Consider the following 19,090-nt stretch of genomic DNA (forward strand, 5'->3'; position numbering starts at 1 on the left):
CAGCTGTTATTATATTAAAGATATAACTATGAAACAAATCAGCAACTGGAGTCCATCTTTGCTTCATTCCATTTTACTCAAACCCTATTAAAATTAAGCAGTTTGTACCCAATGCTTTCTTGATTATAAATTCAAATTGATTAAAAGTGAACAGTAATACATTATATATACCCATAAATTTAGTACACTTTTCTTATTAGAAAATCACACATGCTGATATGTATTCATTTGACTATTAATACTATAAATAATGTATATAATGTAAATAATGTGGTAAAACTATGACGCCATTTTTGAATTGTTAGAATTTTGTTTTATAATGTAAATTAATTAAAATTAATAATAATCAAAAGTGAAATATAATTCTTCGATCCCATTCTCTTATTAATACCATGAGCAGGCAACTCCAGCCATGTGTATTATAATACACTTATAAAATTTTTATGTATGTGTAAAAATAAATTTGTGACAAATTAACTATTTATTCTTATTCCGATTTCCCTCACCGAGGCTAACTATAGTGATGGGAGACATTTGTTACTATATAAGAAAAGAATTTACTATCTTATTTTAAAATCAAAACTAGACTAAGACTTCACATCTCAAGGAATGTGGGTCATTGAAATTATTTTTATACAACGTTACTTTTTTAAATAACAAAATAGGCAAGATATTTTAGCTTCATGCTCATGGGGAATGAAACTTTGCATAAAGCTTGTTAAGAAATGGATCAGAATGTACATTAGATCATTTCTTCTAAAACCCACATAACTAACAAGAATGTGAAACACTATATGTGTGGTTTATAAACTAGAGAGATTTTTTTTCTCCCTTCTAATGCTATTTTTATCAAGGTTATTCACTCAGTTATATTTGTTACTTTGTACCGTCTCAGGTAGAACTTGCATCTCCTGTCACTGTACTTAAACAGGAGTGTCCTAAGAGACTGCCTATTATCTGAAATTTAGCCTCTGCTTTCCCAATGGTTGTTGCTTGCTTAAAAAGTGTGTGAATCTATGATTTAAGCTTTTATTACACAGCGATTCCACTCTGCCACTGTAACCAAAAGTGCCTGACTGCTCATCAAATTCTCTGTATTCGTTTCACCTTTTCCCCCCAATCTCTGTTAGGTTCTGAGCTCATGCCCAAAGCGCTCTCCACCAGGATAGTGGGAGGCATTTGGTGGTTTTTCACACTTATCATCATTTCTTCGTATACTGCTAACTTAGCAGCCTTTCTAACAGTGGAGCGCATGGAATCCCCGATTGACTCTGCTGATGATTTAGCTAAACAAACCAAGATAGAGTACGGTGCCGTGGAGGATGGCGCAACCATGACGTTTTTCAAGGTAAGTCTTACTGTTTATCTAAAATTTATGTATTAAAATGATAGACTGCAAACAAACAAACCTCTCTCTATTAATGAACTTAATGGCATAGCAACACTGTTATTTGTGCCGAATAATGAATAGCATATACCTCAGAGTGGGGGAGAGGTAAATAACTAAACATAGGGCCTTCAAGGCAGAACATTTTAATCCTTGCAAATGGCAAAGAGTTTTGCTCTATAAGTATTCCGTTTTTGTTTGGAGGAAAATCTACCCAAAGAGAACATTTTTTCCCCCAAGAAGGTTTTGTGTTTGAATGTAAGAGAAGAGTAATATATTTATTAAAAATTGAATAGTGGAAGATTTAGACTCTACAAGGCTTGGTTATTTCCAGAAGAATGGAATGATTACTTGTAAGGATATTTCCCATACATATATTTCTTTCTGTTAAGATGAGACAAGATTTACTTGTTCAGAAGCCTACAGAAAAAGAAGGGTAGAAACTAGCAGAAACAGTTCTTGTTATCTGTACGTTTATCCATTAAATATTTTGGGAGTCATGGAATCTGAAAACGGGTTACTCCACTGAACTTGCAATGGTTTGCAGAGTGACCGCGCTGTGGAACATTTAAATGGAAAGTGTGTTTGTACCAAATTCCAGGTATATAGGGCGCCTTGCCCTCCTCTTTGTTATTCCTCTTCTCCTTACTCCAGCTGATCTCACTGGCCTAGAGTAGAACAAATGGGGAGATTTCACTGTAGGTGGGTCAATATCACTTCATAACTCCTCTTGTGTCTTACCAAGTATTTTTATATTCTTTGTAGATTAGGCAAATTTTTAAACATTGGTATTTTCCCTCACCAGTCACACAAATGCAATTTGCAGTTCAAATGTGCAGTAGAGTGGTAGTTTTTTTTTTTTTTTAAAATAATTGCCTCAAGCTATAAAATAAATTGTTTCATCAGACATTTATCAAGTGCCTATTGAATACTAGGAATTGCACTACACGTTGCGTATTCTAGAACAAATAGCATCTAGTTCTCATTTTCAAGATTATGATTTGTTTGGAGATGCGGAAGACTAAATCACAATCATGGAAGTAGCTTTTATGTGATTTAAAACAGTAATTTTGCCAATTGATTATATAATTTTCTTTGTAAAAATTCTTATAAAACTAAATCAGCTTTTGTTTTTCTGGAGTTCTGGAGGGCATCATATATCCAAAGAATGGGATAGATTTGATTGTTTAACCAGATCTATGTAATTCTTAAAATTTAATTATTTTTAAAGCCAGTAGCTCATATGGCTAGATTAAAGTTCGTGTGCATATTTTACATTTAATTGGAAAATCATTATTATTTAATCAAACTATTGAATAACCAAGTAAGAACAAAGCGTTATGATCAGTATGGTGCTATTTGACTATACTAATAGCAATTGATCAATTTTCTCCAATGGAATATTTACAATTAATAGAAACTGCTCTTCTTATAAAACTTTTTTTTTTAAAGAAATCAGCTGTTGAAAATGCTAAATGCGCATTGTCAGTGTCAATAACTTTGCAAGGAGTGAATATGTGGTGCATTTAAATTATTACAATATCCAAGGGACTTCTGAAGTTGTTATTTGTAAAATAACAGAAAATACCTAACACAAGGGATTTGATACTAGAAGTGATTATTTATTTCATAAATACTTCAGAGTTTTAACCTCATTTTTACTTTTCAGAAGACTCAAATATCTTAAGTTTCAAAGCTATTATATACTTTGAGCAAGGTTTATCTCTGGAAAATCAATTTGAAAAAAGCTTTTTGTCTCATCTCTAAGCTTATTTTCTCCCTTTTTTGTCTTTCCAATCTTCCGTCTTTTTCTCCTTTTTTTTAGTTCAATTGTTCTCTGCAGTGTCATTTTTGCCTACCTTCACTTTTCCTTGCCATTGACTTTTCTTTTTACTCTTTCATTTCTTGCTTTGCTTTCTCTCACACAAAGGTGCTTCTAGCACCCAGAGAAAATGGACGTGAAACAGCTGTTTCCAACAGCACAAACTTGCTTTCTGGAATGTATACTAGTCACGATAAAAACCACACAGTGATAATCACTAAGTTGACAATTACCTTATGTTGATAACTTTATCACATGCTGAATTCTTACTGTTGAAGTTAGAAAAATAAAACGTTAGAATTTAAAAGCATACATTAAATGTTGATTTTACTTTAGTTATTTCAGTGAAGCCCTAAATGATACTAATTACAGCCTCATATTTAGGCTTGTTAAACTACAAGCTTATACCAGCCATGGGTATGAAATTAAAAAAAAAAATTCCCTAGCAAGCTGGAATTGAAGCAATTGCATGTTCATTTTGCAGCTCTACAGTGAACCAGGGACTATTGTGTGTAGTCTATTTATATTTGATACTGTTCTTTTATTTCTTAATTAACAGCAATGCATACAAACGCTCTAGGAAGCACCCTTAAGGCATTGATTTCTAAAGGAATTTCCATCTTGTTTTTACTAATTTAACAAGACCCTGCTGTTAGCTGATTGTTCCGGAATGCTCAGCTCCAGAAAATTATTTTAAAGAATGATATGGTTTTGTTAGTACAAGCAAGAAGAGCTGGCTCAAGATACCTAGGCTTAAAGGGGGTAAATCCTCAGTATTGAGAAAACACAGAGTTATATAGTCATTCTGCAACATTAAATAATTCCTTTTCCAAAGAAGATGCTTGACTTTGTTCATTGAGCTTACATGTCTATTGTCTTCAAGAAGAACTCTTTCCTCTTTTCTTCTGTAGCCATTACACTCCACACACATTCTTCCCAGGGATAGATGTAAAGCCATGACTGACAAAGTAACTCAAAATTGAACAGATGGTGGTTCTTCAGTGTTATTCCACGTAAACAATAGAAAACTGTATAGTATCACCAATATGTTCTTAATCATATTTAGGTAATAAAATTGTTGAGGGCCTAGGGATTTTATTGGAAAGCAATAAAAGAGGAGTTAAAACCTCCTTCTCGGAATCTGGGAACTTGGTGTAGTAGAACTGAAATCTCACCCCTGAATATCATACAAAATGTTACCAAGCAACAAGCGCATTCTTTCTCCTTGAAGTATAAAGATTAGGAGAATGAATACATATAGATTACATGCTTAAAAATAACTCAGCTAGAGCCTGTAGGTGCTATGATCTCTTTTGAGAATCCCTATATTTTCGAAGCAAGTCATATGTTTTACAAAATAATGCTGAATCATCTTGTTTCTATGTAACCCATGACTCAGGTTTTCCAGTTTCTACGAATTCTCTCTGGGCTTGGTCTACCTGAAATCTCTGGCTTTGCCACATAAACTGGTCTAGTCTGTTCTTCCAAAAATAGATGGGATGAAAGGAGATACATGCCCTCTTCTATGGTTGTTAAAAAAAAATTCTGCCCCATATTGAAAGGACATTTAAATGGTATCAAATATCTAATGTAAATCAAGTACTACTTCTGAGACCGTAGAGGACAATTTAGAATAGTTGTTAGGTGTGAAAAAAACTGTAGAATCAGAGAAACCTGAGTTTAATTTCTGGCTCCACCACTTACTGGCTATAGTTAGATAAGACACTTGCCCTTGTAAACGTCTGATTCTTCCCCTCAAACTTGGAATGACTAACAAGGCCATTCTCACAATATTTTTTGAATATTAAATGAGAGCTCTTCATGATATGCTAAGCACCTAGTAAAAGCTTGATTGATGCTATATATTAGCATCACTAGAACACATGGCTAATTTTTAAAATTCAGAATTTAGAATACTTTTAAACAGAGTCAAGTAAATTGTGTTTCTATGACCCACAACTGGATAAATAATTTTTAAATAGATTTAAAAAGAGGTCACACCAAGTTTATCTAACTTAAATTGCTTCTTTATGAACTTCTGATTGTTGTCATGAAAAAGGAATTTTAATTTGATAAGTGAAATAAATCTTTGGAGCAGTTTTTAGAAGCTCTTTTCTAGACTGTATTTTGAAATAGTATATTGAGGTGCAATTAAAAATTCTTTGGGGAATTTATGCCAAATCGTAGATGAAAGAACTTTAAAAAATATGTAATATAAAAAATACTCCTTCTTAATTTTAATTTTTTTTAACCTAATGATTATGATGTCCTGTTTTGGCCAGTTTCACCATGCATCTCGTGTTCTCAATCATATTGTATGGATGTTCAGTTGTACGATATCAAGTTTTTATTCAATAAATACTTACCAATCATCTCTTATGTGGCAGGCGTTGTGTTAAATCTCAGACATACACCCTACATCTCCAAGCACCCCCCAATACCTGTCCACTCCACCTCCTAGATTTCTTTCTGTTTCCTTTACGTAATGCTATCCTGGTCCAGCCCAGTGTCATCTCTGTCCAGAATTTTGCAGTAACTATCTAACTTTTCTTTTTCCCATGTTTGTCCCTATTCTCTATGCTGCTACCAGAGTGACTTGAAGCCGTTCAAAACTACCCTCTTCCATTTGCTTTAGGATAAGAACCTAGCTCCGTAGCAGGTTTACAAGACAACATCTTCTGGCTTCTTATTTTTTAGCCACTGGTTCTTACCCTCTAAACTCCAGCCAAACAGGTTAGATTTTAGTCCTGTGTTATATCGCAAGTACATGATCCACCTCCTTCTCCAATGCACTTTGTGCTTTTTTTTCCCCCATCCCTGTCCTTCCCCACCAACATAACTGGTTATATTTTCTTTATTCTTAGAGCCTAACTCATACTTCAATTATTCCAGGCAAATTTTTCTGATCCTTCCCCTATCCAAATCTATCCAATCTGAGTAAGGTACTCTTTCTTTATATTCTCTGAGCACTTTTTATTCTATCATCATTAACATATCACCCCAAGCTGTATTCACTTGGTTCCTCTGTTTCCACACTACACTGTACAGCATGGGGAAGGGATTAACTCTATATCATTAACACTTGGATCTCTAGTTCTCAGCACAGACTCTGCATATGGTTTGAGCTTTATTAGTCATCAGTTGCCACAACAATATTGCTTAACAAACAACCAAAAACTTTTAGCAGCCTGTAACATAAACTTTGATTTAAGTTACTTATTTAAGTCCGCTGTTCTACTCCTAGAAACTTGGAGCCCAAAGGCTTGCCAATATTTTGAACAGACTCCATTTCTATTATACAAGGGTGACAGTGCTTTTGCCAATACCATTTCTGCTAAACCTGTGTGGCCTTTAAATGTATCCAGTTGAGTCTATTTGTAATCTAAAAACCACACCCACAGTTCTTTTTAAAGAGTGCCACTCTCTAGACAATCATTGCTACTTTGGGCTAGAAACTCTTTATCCAGAGAGGAAAATCTACAAGCCATTACCTTAAATTATTCAGAGGTCTTAACAAAGTGTTTAAAGGCAACAGGCTTAATTTGATCTTTATTTAAGGGCTGATGCCGTGTTGAAACAATTTTGAGAACTTTTCCTGGCCTTGAGGCTCTGAAGGTTAGAAATACTTTTATTACCCAACCACGCACTTCTAACTCTGCTATGTCACCTCTAAATTCTTTTCGCAAACCACCCAGTTTTTTGAAATTATTTCTTCTTCCTCCTCCTCCTCCTCTTTGTTGTTCTGCTTATTGTTAATAGTCTATCTCTTTCTTGTGCTACCTTATCCTATGTAGCTAAAAGTCACCAGCTGATACCTTGAGTGTTTTGTCAGTTTGTCTGGATATTTCTTTAGCCAAGTCCAGAAGATTATTAGTGCATTTTCTATCTTCCAAGTTACTACAAAGCACTCTTTAAAAATGTTATTTCCCCTTGTATTCACAGATTCTCATTTTCCCACCCACCTCTAATGATTTCATTGTCATTTGCTATGTGTTCCCTAAATATTTAGTTTTTCTTTAAGGCGGCAACTCATTTCTTTTACTAAATTCTGTACAGTTATCCATTAGCATGACGAATATTGCATTCACTGACGGAACACCTATGACACAGGGTTTTAGGTAGAGTGTGTGATTACTTTCAAAATTTTGCTATTCTGTAGAGAGCCAAAAAGATTTCCTCAAAATATCTAGCCCTCTATGGCATTTCCATTTTGCAATCTTGGGTTAAAAGTCAACTTCTTCCGAATTGTAGGTTATGGTGTTGGGAATTCAAGCCAGTGGATTCATTCATCTTGAGGGGGAGAGTTTTATCTTTTGGTTTCTAGCAGCAAAGAGGTTTTGTTTTGTTTTCTTTGTGCATAGTCCCCTCTTTAGGAGAACTCAAAGTACATTCTAAACGCCAGCTCATTAATCTTCACAGCAACCCATAAGAAAGGTAGGAAGCAATTATCACTATGCTCATTTAACAGATGAGGAAACTGGGCCATGGAGAGGTTAAGTGACTTATTAATTATGAACGCAATAACCAACGAACTCATAGTATCAACAATAAACGTAATAGCTAAAGATATCATGGCAAACCATCATTACTCAGAAGAGCTAAGTGCATTAGTCGTTTTGGCTCACCCGCATGACCTCAATGTTTGATCATATTAAGTTTCTGAAGCATTTGCCTTATGCCATTGGGGCAGATACAGCTATAACATATTCTTTATAGTCTGCTGCTAATTCTAAGCTTGTCAGTTCAGTGGTCTTCTAAAATTAAATTATGCTAGGATGACAATATAGGTTTTTAAGCCTGAATTGCTCATGTGGCATGCCTGTAATGAGTTTTTGAAAGCTTGAGTGATTTTTGTTTCTTAAATGCCAAAAGAACAGAAGTAATTTTTGAGTTGAGGGATAGAATGTAAAAATTTGGCAGTTTACCGCATCTACCTAATAAATGGATTTAGAAGCATACCATTCATTAGACGTTTCTCATATTTTTAAAATTTCTTCAAAACATAATTTTTGTTTGTCGTTTTTATTTAGAACAGAGCTGGTAATGCAAGTATAATATATTTACTATGAAGAGATTTACACGTTAGAAAAGTAGATTCTCAAAATGGTATCTATAGCGTACTTAGTTTTCACATTGAAAAGTATCTTCCTAATGAATGATTATTTTCCTCTTGCTATATCAGTGGTAAAACATTTTGAAAGTTGTCATTTGCCAATGCAGAAAATTAACCTAAAGTAGTTTTCAAATATGAGAAAGATGATCTAAACTTACTTTGGAATTTTACCTACTTTGGAATTTTATTTCATTTATTTTTTTATTGAGATGTAATTGACATATAACATTCTATAAGTTTAAGATATTCAAAGTATTTACTTGATACATTTTTATATTGAAATATGATTACCACTATGGCATTAGCTAATGCCTCTATCATGTCACATAATTACCACTTCTTTTTCATGGTGAGAACAATTAAGGTGTAGACTCTTAGCAACTTTGAAATTTATAATAGAATATTATTGAATATAATCACTATGCTATACATTAGATCTCTAAGTCTTATTCTTTAAAGAAAACAAATTCCAAGTTATGTATGGTCATCACAAAGAAAAGCTTCAATAGTTATTTGTTGGCACATGGATAGAAATTGATTATGTCTTTCAATGTGTACCACATTGACTATAACAGATTTTAATCATTTTCAGCCACTATCCAAAAGGGATTCTCTGGCAATAGGATAATTAGAAAATCTTTATGGTGCTTCAAAAATTACAAGGATTATTTCTTAAATATTCATTCATGTAAGAGTTGCCCTGCTTATTTAAATGTTACTCATTTGCCACATAGCTTTGTTTTCAGGCCATTTTTATTTACTTAGAGTCAATTTATGCTTAGTAAAGACACCCTCCTTTTCTTCTCTCTTTTCTCTTCAATAATTTAGGCAAAAAAGGTCTGGAATTTCAGCTTTGGGTCTCACCTGGGGGATATTTTTTTTGTGCTTGAAACTAATTTAAAATTGAAATATTAACATGAGCATAGGTATATAGGCACCAAAGCTTTTTGTGACTAATCTTTTTGATTTGTTGATAAGCTGTATCTCCCTATGTATCCATCATAGATTCCACGCATAGCCCAGCAAAGTTAGCAATACTGACTATTTTATCAGAATACCTAGTTAAACTCTACTTCATGTTATGGGGCCGGTCTTCGATCTACCAAAGTTGTAAGAGATGTGGCTGTGCTGCCATCAGTGAGGCTGGATAGCATATATGTCACATAGAAATATGGTCTTGTCCATGACAGGCAATCAGATCACTTTGATAAATAAGAAGATAGTATTGATTTACACATCAGTTTCCTTTTCCAAGGGATAGAGTAATTATTTTGTCTTATTTGAGTATGTCATCCACTAAGTTTTAAGAATCTTTAAAGTATCCATTTGTTTGAGTCAGAAGTCTCAACCTGTCTGTGCATTAGAGCATTAGAATCACTTGGGGGAGCTCTTAGAGAATACTGAGGCCCAGGCCCCTCTCCAGGCCAAGAAATTAAAAATATTTTGGGGTGGGAGCCCGAGCATCTGAGTTTTTTATAACCTCCTCTGGAGTTTCTAATGTACAGGCAACTGAATTTAATGTGAAATTTAAATAATCCCTTCATCATTGACATCAATAGTTATTAACTGATTGCATCTACTTTCATTTCTTTCCTATTAGTGTGGGCATTTTTCTTTTCTGAAACCCAGACTCCACAAAATATCAGAGGGAGACATGAAATGATGATAAATTTACTGACCACATTCTTGTTTCTTTCAAATTATTTACTTGGATTGTGTTTAAAGTCTTTTTCAACAAAGACTTACTGAGAGTAAATAATCTAATTACGTCTTCATTTCTGACACCATTTCTGGAGGTCCCCCAATGGAGATGCATGAGAATTGCTGTGTAGCAGGATGAAGAAGGCTTTTTTCCCTTCTCAGAGAAGTATGGTGGGGTAAATTCTGACTTTTGCTTGTATCTCTGAGCAAAAGTTGAGAAAATACGTATTCTATGGGACCTGAGGAATGAATATATTCATCTTTCCTTTGTAAGCCTTTACCGCAGGTTTTTCTACCACGGAGGAAGGCGGGAAAAATTAGAGAAGGGACTCACAAGAAGGTGTATTAGAATCTTGGAGACCCATAAAGGTGTCTTGGCAGGATTGTCCATATGACTTTTGTGTTTGGCTAATGGGGAGCAGACTAAGAAGAGATGAACTACCCTACTCTATAGATACATGTTCAGTTAGGTTCTGAGCAATAGTTTGAGATTTGGGCTCATGCAGTTTTCTTTCCTAAGCTTGTTGTATTATCCTATAATATTTGGTGAACTACTGTCACTCTTTCCTTATTGTGGAAAAAAAAATTGTACCTATATTAAATAATGGGGATAAATTATTACACAATTCTAATTTATATCTTCCTTTATGTTACTTGAGAATTCTTCAATCTCCCTCTGCAAATCTAAACTGAAGCAAAATGCTCCTCTAATGTAACATCACGCTCTGACCTAGGTGATGGGAAACCCGTATACTTAGGCTTCTAGGCCAAGAACTGTTCTTGCTAACTTGCTTGCAAGTTACTAATTAGGTAATAACTCTCTGGCTAATTAGAATAAATGGAAACTTTATTTCCAACATTTTGTTTGTTTGTTTCATGTATTTAAGTTTGTGGATAATTTAGTTTACTGGATTAATTTTTCTACATACTTAAGTGAATGAAACCAAACTTAAAATCTTTATGTGATTGAACACCAGTGTATCTGAACAGCCAGTGTAGACTAGTGATTAATATTGTTACTGAAATTTTTATCTGTTCATGTTGATCTTCTCTTCATTTTCCATCAGACAGCTTTTCTAGAAATCTAAAAGAAATATCTCAGCAAAGATTGTTGTGGCCATATCATTTCTCTAACTCTCCCAAATTATTTTTTATTTTTTAATGATGTTAAAATATTGGCTGTGGGTAATGCATTACTGTTAACGTTAGGTTCAGTGATCATATTTTGTTTAATAAAATAAGGTTGAGATCTTTAAAGTATTGTTATATTAATGTCTAATATGGTTTTGATATTAGTTATTCATGTTTGAAATAAATATTTAAATCAATTCTTTATTATGCATTTAATTTATTGGCATCGTAAGGGGGGTATTTTTTCCCAAAGAGGTTGTTTCCTCCCCCTTTCCTCATCTAACACACAATTTATTGTATGTGAGGCCTGATCCTATGTTTATTACAGGGATTTGCATAAGGCCTACAGGAAACCAACACCATTTTACTATGTTCCCATTGCAAGAAATAAAATGGTGCCTTTGAGTAAAGCTGTTTCATCAGACACTAGCTTAGCATGCCAAGTTACAGCCATCAATGGAGAAACAGCAGATGTGAAGGCTAGTTGGCATCAAAGCATATGAGTCGGAAGACTTTCCTATGGGAAAGAAAGTGCTTCATTACACTTTATCTATACTAAGAACATTGGTTCTATCAAGCTGTCTGAAAATTAGAATATGATGGGTTTTATTGCTCTAGCTCTGCCAGAATGAACTCAATAGTTAAAAAGTAAGCCATAACACCATTTGGGGAATTATAAGAAGTGATTAAGTGTTTCAATGTATTTCAACTTGGAAGGAGCAGCAACTTTTATCTTAGCTTCTCTAAAATGTCCGAGGGACAAAAGCTTAACCCCTCTCTAATGGTTATAGTTTCAATATGTACCAGCGAAGCTTTGGAGCTCTTCAATGGAAGAAAGAAGTTATGTGTTTGACTGAAGTGTAAAATCTGAAAAACATGTTTTAATTGCCTTGGAAAGCAAGTGTGTGAGGCTGATGTCCTTCTAGGATACACTGTGGTCTCTCCCTCCTCTGCTAGCCTTCCTCCACTCAGTGTAGGGACCACTCTGCTTTTGTCGTCAGGATGGCAGCTCAAACACCTCGTCGCACCTCATCAATCTTAGGGGAGAGGACCCCACAGGGAGTGAGAGAACGTGAAAGTCAGTTAATAGAGTGATGTTGGGCTGGCGTGTCAAGCGCTGGATAATGGATAACAGTTGTCCCTGTAAGAGTTTATAGCCACTGGTTAGGCAAAAATTCGAAGGGAATTCAGGAAGGGCTTATTTTTGGACACAAAAAAAATAGGCTGAGATAAATATTATCAAAAAAATTGTCATTTTAAAACCATAATGTTTTATTTCTCAGATAAAAAATAATTAAAATGAAAATTCCATTTTTTCTATATAAATAGCTGAATAAAAGCATCATTTAGTATTACTAAAACAAATGTACAAACAAACATAAAACAGACTCTCTGCTTTGTAAATTCTTTGAGGAAATTATATTTGTTGGCATTGACTAAGAAAGATCTATTAATCATACATGCTGTTTTGTTTTTGGGGGGAGGGGTTGGAATTTAGAGTATCACCAAAGACATGTTATCCTTGTTCCTTTAGGTTGTCTATTAGTTACAGAGTGAATACCCTGAAACTTGTACTTAGTCCAGAATTTCCATAGTAGTTAATGTGCTTGATTTTTCATGCTCTGTGATGTCTTTTTTAGGGGGAAGCTATGCTTTTCTTGCAAATGCATTTTAAACTAATTAGCATCTTTGGTTAGCTTTATTTTGTTTTGCTCATTTGTTTTCCTATTCCTTTCCAAAAATTCAAATAGCGGTAATATCACTTTGTTATTTGATATTAAGAACTGATTCAAGATGTCACATTATAGTTAAATTGGTTCTTTTACTATATCATAAAGCAAAATGAAGTTTACTATTACTTACTGCTGTTGCCATCATGATGCTGAGACTTTTACTTAAAGACAGCACAGAGCTGTGTTTCCTCCTTGGGAGCAAACAAAATTTAAGATCATAAGCTCTTCTGATACTCAATGATCTTATCACTTCCTCCTGCATATTTACTGGTAGCAAACACAACTCATAAATCATCCCTAGTTTTTTGTATCCTTTTCCCAACCCGGCATAGATTGGAAGAAGGACAAAACAAACTTTAGAGCTTGTTAACAGGTGTTGATAATTGCAAACTAAATGTAATGGAGTCCTCAAAAATATTGCTTTAAAAATATGACTAGATTAAACATTAATGCTAAGTGTCTTAGTCATAAAGGGATCAGATTCTGAAATAACTTGACATCCTCTTTTTGCTGTGATATTAGTGACTGCGGCAGTGGCTACAGTTGTTTAAATGTCTATGGCATACTGGTGAGCACTTTCATTGACCTCCTATATTCAGAGAAATTCTTTAAGTTACATAAATTAAAAAACTAACCGGATGAGTGAATGTGTCTGTATGTGTGCACACGTGCACGAGTGAGTGTGTTCTGTAGGAATAAGACATGCTACCATAATTGGAGTTAAATTATGGATGGTTACATAATTCACTTTCCTTATACCCAGTTTCCATATTAAATCTGTTTTAGTGGAAGAATAGTTCAAGATTGGCAATAAATTGTACCTTTGTATTTCCTGACAGCATTCGAATAATCCTTCTGATTATTCTTAGCCTATTGTATACAGCATAGCAAAAGTGGAGTTCAGTGAAAAGATTTGATTACCTCTAAGGTAGGTGTTTCATTTATTAAATATTGTAATTACAGCTAATTAGAGGCTACACAATAAATTAGTTTGCATTGTAGGTCCCTTGACTATTTTCAGAACACTCTGAGTTCATGCTTCATTTTAATTTATTACAAAAACAATTAAAGAAAGACGAAAGAATCGGAAAGCAGCATTAATAATGGATATAAAGGATTGTTGAGTCAATATCATACATTTAATATAATGATTAAAGGCATAAATTAGGTTGTGGAGTGAAATCCTACATCTGTCACTCACTAGGGATTTATTTAACCTCTGCAGACTTCTGTTTTCTTATAGGTAAACTGGGAGTGTAAATATCTGTCTTATGGTTTGTTTATAAAGCACTAAACACGTAATAACCCCTAGTATGTTCTTACTGCTGGAGCTTACTAGTTGAATTTAAATCTATAACAGATGAAACCATTTCCCCCAATATGAATGCTTATATTGCTGAAAATACATCCAGTTTACCTATAGTTAATGCCAAGATCTGATACTCAATTGCATTTATGTTTGATTAATAATTTGATCCTGATGGCAGATTATTGAAAGATATTCTGGATTACTCTCTTGTACTACTGAAAAGATAAAGTGAATAACGAGTCTAGTTCCATCCATACATTATATATAGTCTTTTAATTAATGGGCTTTTTATTAATCACTGTTTAATTAATGGTCTTTTTATTAATGTGTGAGATTTGCTTTGACAAACAATTCATGTTCAGAATTAATGCTTAAATAGAAGAAAAACTCCCATATTTACTTGTTCTTCCTCTCCATGAATATTAACCATTGTAACTTTAAGCAAGTTTCTTTTTCTCTTATGACTCATGAGAACTACGGAATTTTAGGAAAACAAAGGAAAAAAATGTCCCACGTCCAATCTACAAAGACAATTCTTAAAGTCCTGTAAGAATAACCTCTAGTATTTTCTTTATAGATATATTTTGATCTCATTGCTTTTTCTCTTCTTTCAGTGTTAAAGACTTTTAGCTTTAATACAGCTTCACAAATTTTCCCATTTTCACTGAACACAGGTTATGATGCTGTTCTCAGGACTCTGCTTTAAAGATTCATTGTGAGTGAAATAGAGTTATAATATTGTTCTTATGATACTTTCAGAAATATTTCTTTCTTCAGATAGTCTAAAACAAATAGCCTTTTGATAATTTTGAAACCTGTTCACTTAGCCATTGCAAAATCTCAAAGTATGTTTACATATAAACACACATGTACAGCAGAGAAATCACTTATAACTTAAAGACTTAAGTAATTGGGATGCTCATTTTTAATGTTCATTGCATTAAAATACCAGAAGTTCAATGCTTTAAAATATTGATATAATAAATGTTTTTAATCAAACCTTACAGAAAAGTCAGTAGAGAGAGGACATTAAGGTTATCTGTTTACGCTTCCTAATATAATCTTGTCTTCACGTAAAAGAGTAAAAAGTCAGGTAATAGAAATATAGAGGAATAGTCATTAACCTTTTTTCGTTAAACTATAGGCATTTAGAAGAATGATCATAGAAACATCTTTCTTTATCTGTTACCTACAGTTATCCAGCCCTTCCATGTCTATGAATGAGAAAGACCACTTGGATGCCTGTACTCCCCTCAGAGAGTTGACACTGAATGCATTTGGGTTGGAATTCAGTTTCTCAGTCATACTAGGATGCCCAGGATATACTGGCAATAGGAGACTCTATATTAGTTAATATTCTTTAAGTATTCTTATACAGATGTTTTTATTCTGTTAGCCTCTGTTCCAACACTAGAAGAAAATAACCCAGCCTGACTCCAACAAATAAATAGAACTTAACTGGGTGAATTAGGAATCCATATTGTCAAAATAAAATGAGGTAACAATCTAGACAGCCAAGACTAAGAAACGAACACGGTTAAAAACACCAGTTTTAGATCTATCTGGCTTATTCCAACCCTTAGGCAGGTGTTTCTTTCATAAAGGACCCCCCAAATTTGATAATGACAGTTATGATGATGATGTTGAAGAAGGTGTTGATGTTCGTGACAAAAACCTCCTTGGAATCCAGTGAAAACACTGGAACTTTTTACGTCTGTGAAGGAAAAAAAAATAGAAGTGGATTTTAAGAAAATCATCAAAATTCGTTCTCAAGAAGCAAAATAAACTAGCATTAGCAAAAAGGTAACTCTTTCTAAACCCAGAAAGATGTCTGCATTTGAAGGTGGCTGAGAACTAATTTTGTGCACACAGGCATCCTGAGATCATTGTATGCAGCCTTTGTCCTGAGAAAGCAGCTTCTGAGTAAGCATCAAGCCTGACAGGCTTCACTTCCACAGCTGCTTCTTCTCTGGTCACTCAACCATTGCAAGTGGCTGCTTTCATTTATTTCTACACTGATGCTATAATGTGTTTAATTCTTATAGTAAAACTCTTATGGCTACGAGAACAAAATTAATTATATTTTGGAAATAAAAATGGTAGCTAAACTCTGGGGCCTGCCCTATGGCATAGTGGTTAAGTTCACGTGCTCCACTTCAGTGGCCCAAGGTTTGCAGGTTTGGATCCCTGGCGTGGACCTACACACTGCTCAGCAAGCAAAGCATGCTGTGGTGGCATCCCACATACCAAATAGAGGAAAACTGGCACAGATGTTAGCTCAGTGACAATCTTCCTGAAGCAAAAAGAGGAAGATTGGCAACAGATGTTAGCTCAGCGTCAGTCTTCCTCTCACACATACAAAAAAGATAGCTAAACTCTTCTTCTATCTTTTTTCGCTTTGTCAGTAGACATGCAGGAGCTATCTTATCCATCCTTCTCATTCATCCTTATTTGAAGTTTTGTATCATTCCAAATCTCAGGCCTAATGTATCATCCCTGTTCTATCTTGAAAATAAGACTGGAGTGACTTACTGTTACTAGCCATTAGAGAAACACTTGAGCATTTTGCCTGTGCTTCTCTCTTTGAATTTGGGAACACTTTTAACGGGGTCAAAATCAGTAGTTTGCTACAAAACTCTTCAAAGAAATTTTATTATCTCAGGCTAAGAAATGGGACTGAATTTTTGTTTTGTTATGGCTGTTAATAAAATATGCATGGCTGTTGAACGCATGAAATGTGGCTAGTTCACCTGAGGAACAAAATTTTAAATTTTATTTAATTTTAATTAACTTAACAGAATGTTTGAAACTGAGGCAGTATGACATTTTTACATTAAACATAGTTATATTTTATTTTAAATTTTGCATCATTTAAGATGTATTATAGAACATGTGATTGGTGCCTTTGTCATTTTTAATATTACACATAAACACATTAGTGATACAGTCAGTGGCAATTGATTGATTCAGTTCAAATGATTTCTTCTGTGTAGTGATGTAACATTGTAATGTGTTTGAATATTTTATGCAGGCAGCATATATTGCAATGATAACTATGTAAGCCATAACTGGTAATTAAATTGAAATATATACTATTAAACAAAATATTATTAAATTATTTTCCTAATTTAAAAAGCACATGTGAGAAAATTTAAAATGAAGGTATATGATTGAAGCAGAATTGAGGGGAAATGTGTTTGAATATTTTATGCAGGCAGCATATATTGCAATGATAACTATGTAAGCCATAACTGGTAATTAAATTGAAATATATACTATTAAACAAAATATTATTAAATTATTTTCCTAATTTAAAAATCACATGTGAGAAAATTTAAAATGAAGGTATATGATTGAAGCAGAATTGAGGGGAAATCTAGAAGCTAGTACTACAACTGGAACAGTAAGGGATAAGAGTCTGGATGAAGATATGTTACAGATTTTACCGTGAATAGGAATTGCCACTTACAGAGGCATAGCAAGTGGAAAAGCTGCTTGTTTGTTGTATAAAAGGATTTTTAACGATAATAAAGTGGTCATTATCAACCAATATTCTCAGAAAATACATAGTGAATTTGAAAAGTGGTTTCCTCTTAACAGTAACAAAAGAATCGATGAAATTAGTTTTCTGAAATCTGAGTCAAATGTTCAAATATTTAAATTTTTTTTTTTATATTCCATTAGCACCTGAGTTTTAAAAAAAATTGTGTTTGTTTTAAACAATCAGTGGATGCTAAAACCATGAGGTGAAAGGTTGATGGGCGCCTTGATAACACACTGTCAGTCTGACAACACCCAAACCCACTGATCCATCCTCACAGGCTTTTTCACAGGGTCTGAGCTTATTCCTTTGGACTGCCATTGAACAACTTGGATTCTGGGACAAACGAAATCATTTTTAGATGGGGAAATGGTGAAAGATATTATTTCAATTATAAACATGTTAGAAACTTATGAGAAAAGAATAAAAGGAGTATTTTATAAAAAGTCATACCCATTTCCCTCCCACCTCCTCCTGCCTAACCCTTGACAACCACTAGCTTGTTCTCTATCTTTATAACTTTGTTACTTCAAAAAATGTTATTTAAACAGAATCATCTAGAGGTAGCTTTTAGAATTTGCTCTTTCACGTAGCATAATTCTCTGGAGATTGACCCAGGTTATCGTGTATGTCCATAGCTTGTTCCTTGTAGTTGCTTAGTAATTTTTCCATGGTGCGGTTGTATCATAGTTTGTTTAACCATTCACTGGTTGAAGCACATCTGGTCTGTTTCCACACTTCGGCTGCTATGCTCAAAGCTGCTATGAACATCTGGGTACAGGTTTCGTGTGAACGTAAGTTTTCTTTTCTATGGAATCAATGCCCAAGTGTGCAATTGCTGAGATGCTATGTAGTTGCAAGTCTATTTTCTTTTTTAATAAAAGCTCTATTAAGATATAATTTACATACCAAACAATTCATCTCTTTAAAGTGTACAATTCAATAGTTTTTATTGTATTCACACAGTTATACAATCATTGCCACAGTCAATTTAAAACATTTTCAACATCCCAGAAAGGGACCTCATACCCGTTAACAGTCACTCCCACTTACTCCAAGTCTCCACACACTCCCCTCCCCCGGCCGACCCTAGTCAACCACTAATCTACTGCCTGTGTAGATTTTCCTGCTCTAAACCTTTTGTATAAGTGGAACCATACAACATCTACTCTTTTCTGGCTTCGTTTAACTCAGCATAATGTTTTCAGTGTTCATCTATGTTGTAGTATGTGTCAAAACTTCATTCCATTTTATTCCTTTATTCTTTTATTCTTTTAATTCCAGAATAAGAATCCATTGCACAGATATACCATATTTTATTTACCATTCATCAGAAGGCGGACTTTGGATTAT

The 19,090-nt window shown here is 34.0% G+C and overlaps 1 protein-coding gene across 7 annotated transcripts in view; it reads left to right on the top strand.

The window, feature by feature from the left end:
- Nucleotides 1-19,090, top strand: part of GRIK2 (glutamate ionotropic receptor kainate type subunit 2) — a 632,212-nt gene that overhangs the window by 509,538 nt on the left and 103,584 nt on the right. For all 7 annotated transcript variants that reach the window (XR_011522008.1, XR_011522007.1, XM_070556749.1 and 4 more), the window contains exon 14: nt 1,131-1,348. Coding sequence is in view for 5 of the 7 variants with exons in the window: in XM_070556749.1 (XP_070412850.1) it covers nt 1,131-1,348 (218 nt within the window). In the remaining 2 variants the exon portion in view is untranslated. The remainder of the gene's footprint in view (nt 1-1,130; nt 1,349-19,090) is intronic.

The sequence above is a fragment of the Equus przewalskii genome, chromosome 9 (assembly GCF_037783145.1).
Source record: "Equus przewalskii isolate Varuska chromosome 9, EquPr2, whole genome shotgun sequence".
NCBI lineage: Eukaryota > Metazoa > Chordata > Mammalia > Perissodactyla > Equidae > Equus > Equus przewalskii.